The sequence below is a fragment of the Ochotona curzoniae genome, unplaced genomic scaffold (assembly GCF_017591425.1).
Source record: "Ochotona curzoniae isolate NIBS_2020 unplaced genomic scaffold, NIBS_Ocur_1.0 contig_3819, whole genome shotgun sequence".
Classification (NCBI taxonomy): Eukaryota; Metazoa; Chordata; class Mammalia; order Lagomorpha; family Ochotonidae; genus Ochotona; species Ochotona curzoniae.
Genome location: NW_024466004.1, coordinates 1,576,975 through 1,582,974, shown reverse-complemented (window position 1 = coordinate 1,582,974; position 6,000 = coordinate 1,576,975). Strand labels below are relative to the sequence as shown.

Below are 6,000 nucleotides of genomic sequence, written 5' to 3'. Positions count from 1 at the left end.
TCCAGAAGCCAGGAGGCAGGAGCTTCTTCTAGGTTTCCTACTTGGATGCAGGATCCCAAGGCTTTGGGCTCTCCTACATTGCCTTCCAGGCCACAATCAGGAAGCTGGGATACAAACTGACTCCCATGTGGGATATCAGTCCCTGCAAGGGGAGGATTAGCCAATTGAACTATCACACCAGGCCCTAATCTGTTTAATAAAAAATTTTAACTCTCTAAACAAACATGCATCTGTTAAGAGAGGAGAAAAGTCATATGACAGTGCTTGTGCGCGTGTGCGCACACACACTGGAAACCGTGGGCATGTGTCCATGTGAGAGGAATCAGACTTGATTTCTGTCTGGAGTTACTTGAAAATTCCTTGCCTTACAACCTCTCTGATGTAGGTGCGCCTTGATAGAATAAACATGGGAAATTCCCGCGGGAGCCGTAAGAAGAAAACCCAATCTTACCCCATTAGGGAGAATTCAAGTTGGGTCCAGAGGTTAAGGGAGAGCCAATGCTGAGCAAAAAAAAAAACCCGAATGAATTACAGATTCTTACTTGAAACGCGTTACAGGCTGGGCCTGCCTTGACCCAAAGGTCTGAGAGAGCTCTCCACACTCATTCTCTGACCCCCGCAGGGCACTTGTGGCTTGTAGCTTGGGCCATCTGTGCCATTAGCTCCGTTTTCTTCTTGTGTATATGTGGCGCGGCTGCAGCTGGGCAGGTGGTGTGCATTAAGAAAAGACTCATGATGCAGACAAGACCCTGCTGACCTGGGATTCCTCCCTGAAATTTCTCTGGCTCACCTATCAAACCGTGCAGCCTGAGGGCTTCCCTGGGCTACTGAACAGATAGGACTGTAGGCTCAGCATATGGATTTGCAATGTAAAAGTTCTGTGTAAATCATTAAACACAAACAGTTATTAACCAAGACCCCCAAGGGAAGGAGAGTTTATCTTTCACATCATCTTTCTACTCCCACTCCCACCCTCCCTAACCTCCAACTTTTGCCTGGTTGGTTCTGATAACTATTCCTGATAAGGATCATGAAACACTGGACCCCGGGGTGACCCTGGGAAAACTCTACTTTGCTTTTTCTCTGCTACCTCCCTCTTGGCCTCCCCTTCTGGTTTCAGTTAACCCACCCACCCCCACCTCCTGCCCCTACAGTCCCAAGTGCTCCTGTACTGCTATTTCTTCCGCTCTGACTCTCCAGAGACTTTAGATATTAGGAGGACATTGTAAAAGACAATGTCATACAATGAATAAACTGCTAGATAGAACTGAGGCATTAGGAAGAAGAGACTCAGTGATGCGTTGGGACGGGGGAAAGGGAACAGCCTGCTGTTATTCTCCCCCAACACACATTACCAAAAAAAAAAAAGTGCTGCAACAGAATTCTGGATTTGTTTTTCTTTTTGAAGAGAAATTAAGAGCCCAGTCTAAACACTCCCCTGTGTAACAATGGAGCATCATGTTTCACTGAACTCTTGACTAAAGTCACCACGCAATTTCCTCCCACCCCAAGTGGGTATAAGGTAAAGCGGCAGCCTGCCTCACAGTTCACATCCCCGGGGCAGACACCAGCAGAAGGGAAGAAACAAGCAACAGCTGTAGTGAGGGACTCTGGAGAAGAAAGTGAGTGTTCTAGACCATTCCTTCCCACCATCCTCAGGCCTCTGGAGAAGGTGGGCTTTTGAAAGTAGAAATGTTCTTGGGCCTATTTCATAACATCTCCCCTTTCAAACCTAACAAGTTGTGCAAGCAGCAGCCACACTCTAACAAGTCAGGCCACAGTTTACAAGGAGAACTTGGTGCAGGCCGAATTTCTTATAGGTAATTACTTTTATCTTGGGTTTTCTTTTTTTGTTTGTTTCTTAAAGGAGGTTTAAGGCTAAGAAACAGGGTAATGTGGGGGGAGAGGGGAAGAAGAGAATGTGTAGTGGAAATTTCCACTTTTCCCAGTCTTGCAGAAGTGGGGGGTGGGGTGGGGGTAGGGGATCACATTTCTCAACAGGATGGCTCGGAATTAGGCAAGCCCAGCGAGTGGAGCGGGAAGGCGAGTCCCTGTGCACAGAAGGGCCAAAGTCCTGAGGGGACAGGACCATGAAAGGGGACAAATGCCTTTCCGTGCACCTTTCAGTGTGTGAAGAATGAGCTAAAAAGCACACAACAAAAAACCCCACTCTCCTGGGTGTAGTTTAATTTTATTTTTTATTTTTGGAGGGGGGGGCGCTCAGCAGCCAGTCCTAACTAGTTTCAGGTGGTCCCCGTTGAGTGGCAGCAGAAGGCTGCAGCGAGCGGCACCTGAGAGGCTTCGTGGGCTGAGGGGCCGTGGCACGTGGCCTGCCCCGTTGCCCGGGAGACCGAGGGCTGATTGTTTCCACATCCAGGACTGAACCAAAACGCGCCGGCGTCGCGGACTGGGGGGTGCGCCGCGGCTTCGCCTCGTGGCTGCCGCGCTTCTCTCTCCTGTTGCCCCCCTGCCGGGCGGTGGTCCAGCCCCGGCCGCGCGAGGCCTCGAGGCCCCAGGCTTGACGCCGCGGAGCGCGGAGTGGGCGGGCGGAGGCCTGGGGAGAGGTGAGAGAAGGCGGCGAGGAGGTGACCGGCCCCTGGAGGACGGGGGCCTGCACCCCTGGCCCTCGGCCGCCTCCTCAGGCTGCCTTTTCCGTGGGACCCCTGAGACTGCCGTCCCCTCCCGGCGGGGTGCGGTGGCGGTTGGGCCCCCTTCCCGCAAGCCAAGAACGCGCCATCTCTCCTCAGCCCGGGTACCATCAGCAACATGCCGGACGTCCAGCAGAGTGTGCCCCCGAAGGACCAGGGTGTGGCGGAGAGCGGGCCCGGTGCGCCGCCGGACGTGTCGGGACCGACCCCGGAGGACCAGAGCGGCCCCAGGGACCCCTCTCCCTGTAGGTCCTGTGCCCCTCGCGGCGGGGTCTCACAGGGCCCCCTTCGGGTCGCCCCTTGTCTCCTTGGGCACAGTCCTTCCCTACAAGGCCTCGGCCTGAGGCCGAGTCAGTTCCCAGCCAGCTTGGTAATGTTGTATTCTTGAATATGCAGGTGGAAAACGGGTAGCTACCGGATTGACTTTCAATGTTAGGTTTTTGTTTGTTTGTTTGTTTTTGAAAGAGTTGGAGAGAATCTTCCGCCCATTGGTTCACTCCCTAAGTGCCTGGCCAGACCTGGGCCGCTCCCAAGCCAGGAGCCAGAAGCTTCTTGTAGGGCTCCCTCCTGGGTGCAGGGAACTCCAACACTTGGACCCAGGATTAACAGGGAAACGGATCGGAGATGGAGCAGCCGGGATCCAACCGGGGCCCCTATGGGGTGCTGGGTGCCCTGGTGCCGCCCCCTCCTGAGGTGGGGACTCCCTCAGTTGTGTTCTCATGGAGTCCTTCGGTCCTGGGCTGAGCCCCAAGTGGTCGGGCGGGGGTTTGGAGCGCCCCGTGGGCACAAGGTCTCTAACGTGCCTTGGTGGTAGGCTAGCGCTTCTGCTGAATTTCTCGTACCCTAATCTCTAGGACCTTTACCCAGTTATCTGAAGGGTTGTTATTCAGGGTTTGAAGTTTGGAATGCGAACTTTAAGCGGAGGCCCGGTTGTTTATGAGCCGTTTCTCTTGTGGCCACACGGAGTCGCTGTTGGTTAACAGAAGGGCCCGCAAAGCGCCTTTGTGCGGCACCTGCCACAGGTGGTATGCCTAAGGAAGGGTCTAAATAGTTTGTTAGGGTGGCTGTTTATGTGAATCCAGAGGTCACTGAACTAAAAAAAAAAAAAAACCTTATTTTAAAAAATGAATTTAAAGTTTAGTATACTAGTTTGATTTGTTTAGCAATTCTTTTTTATCTTAAATTCTTGGGATGTGGATTTTAAAAACCAATTTTAATTACATTTAATCTCCAACTTCTCTTTGAGCTCATCTTCCTGATCCTGCAGTTTAGAGCCATTCTGAAGTTGCATAGGAATGTATTACTTTTGAATAATACAATAGTCTTCTGAAGCAAGCGGTGAACCTCGGTGTACTTGGAAAGTGTATAAAATATCCCGGAGTTCCTCAACAAGCTGATGTGATGCAGCTGCTTTGGAACACTTTGTCTTGGTTGTCAGGGGAACCTCGAGTCCTCCACCGCCCTTCCAGGGCAGGGGCTCAGAAAAGTGTGTGTGTGTCTCTGTCAAAGATTTATTTTTATTGGAACGGCAGATATACAGAGAGGAGGAGAGACAGAGAGGAAGTTCTTCCATCCAATGGTTCACTCCTGAAGCAGCCACAATGGTTGGAGCTGAGCCAATCAGGATCCAGGAGCTTCCAATTAAAATAAATCTTTAAAAAAGAAAAAAATGAAGATACGTTTATTTTGGTGCAAATCTTTTTGGTTCATTCCCCAAATGTCTGCAATGGCTAGAGAAGCTGATGTAAAGTCAGGAGCTTCTTCTGGGTCTGTTGGGCCATCCTCGACTGCTTTCCAGGGCACAAGCAGGGAGCTGCAAGAGAAGTGCAGCAGCTGGGACACCAACCAATTCCCTTATGGTATCCTGGCTCATGAAAGGCAAGAATTTAGCCACTAAGCTATTACACCACACCCTAAAAGTGGACTGTTGGAGAGAAACAAGAACATACCCATCTCCCTTTTCATCACCAGAGGCTGCTGGTGGCTGGAGCTCAAGCCAAGCTTCCCTGTGGATGACAGAAAATTGCCAGGGTGTTGCCCCAGCAGGAAGCTGGAGGCAGACATGAATTCTGACATGGGACATGGGCACCTCAGCCAGCAATTTTGTTACCAGGCCACAGGCTTGCACTGCAAAGTTAGGGTTTTTTTTTTGTTTTGTTTTGTGTTTAATTTATTTAAAGGCAGGGTGACAGAAAGGGAGAGGCAGGTATTCCTTCAGCTGCTTCACTCCCCTAGTGACCAAACCAGCTGAGCCTAGGCCAGGCCAGGGCAGAGCCAGAAGCTGGCAACTTTGTCTCTGTCTCTCAGGTGGGCACAGGGGCCCGGGTGTTTGGACTTTGTGCTGCTCTGCCAAGTGCCCAAGCAGCTGGGATTTAAAGCTGTGCTCTGACATGGCATATGGCTTGCAGGCTGTGGCCTAAGCCACTGTGCTGCAGCTGCAACCCCAAAAAGTAGACCCTTCTTAGAGTATTGTTTAAATCACAAAGTTTTGCTGGTTTGTGACTTTGTTTATGAGAGAAACTTTTAAATGAGTTTCCCTTTCTGGTTTTTTATGAGTTAACTTCTTTGCCATCCTGTCCCTCCAAGGTAGATTACTCAGTTTGTAGCAAGGTAACAGGTGTATAGAGTTGAGAAAGCTAGTGGCTGCAGGTGGCTGAGTGAGCCCATGTAAAGTCAGTCAATCTAAATTTGGAGCCTGCCAACTTGAGTAGACTCTTTGGGTAAAATACACGTGGCACTAGACTTGTACGGACCCCACTGTTGTCACACACCATTAAGTTCTTTTCTGTTGCAGGTCCAACAAAGACAGAGAATGAAGTTTCCAAGCTGGGCAACGAAACGGAGAAGAAATGTGATTTGCATGTGAATGAGAAGACGGCGCCTCCAAGCAGGTACACCCCTCTGCTGCTGGTTCCATTTGAAGCTCCTGCGATAGTCAGTTAGCCTTAATTGCTCCTGACCAGACTTGAAACATTGAAAACATTTTTTGCCTCTGTATTTGAGAGGGAGGTTGATTCCTTGTAGTGCTTCACTTCACAAACAATGGCCAGCCCAGGGCAAAGCCAGGAGCCAGGACTCCATCCAGGTCCCTCCCGTGGGTGGTTCGAAGTCAAGCACTTGAACCGTTGCTGCTGCCTCCCTGGGTCCGCAGGGAGCTGGAGTCAGAGGCCAGAGCTGGGAATGAACCCAGGCCTTCCCGCGTGGGAGGTAGACAGCTTGACTGCTAGGACATAAATGCTCACTCTACCTGAAGGAATTTTATTTAGTTACTTAGTATCAGAACACATTGATTGATAAAATCAAAACTGAGGTAGAAAGCCAGATATAAAAACTAATTTAAATTTATTTATAA

General features: G+C 50.4%; 1 protein-coding gene across 1 annotated transcript in view; it reads left to right on the top strand.

The window, feature by feature from the left end:
- Nucleotides 1-2,760: 2,760 nt before the first annotated feature.
- The window catches only part of TCP11 (t-complex 11), a 43,427-nt gene continuing 40,187 nt past the window's right edge, over nucleotides 2,761-6,000 (top strand). Inside the window, exons 1-2 of the mRNA XM_040982948.1 lie at nucleotides 2,761-2,893; nucleotides 5,443-5,539. Of these exons, the coding sequence (XP_040838882.1) occupies nucleotides 2,767-2,893; nucleotides 5,443-5,539 (224 nt within the window). The 5' untranslated portion in view covers nucleotides 2,761-2,766. The remainder of the gene's footprint in view (nucleotides 2,894-5,442; nucleotides 5,540-6,000) is intronic.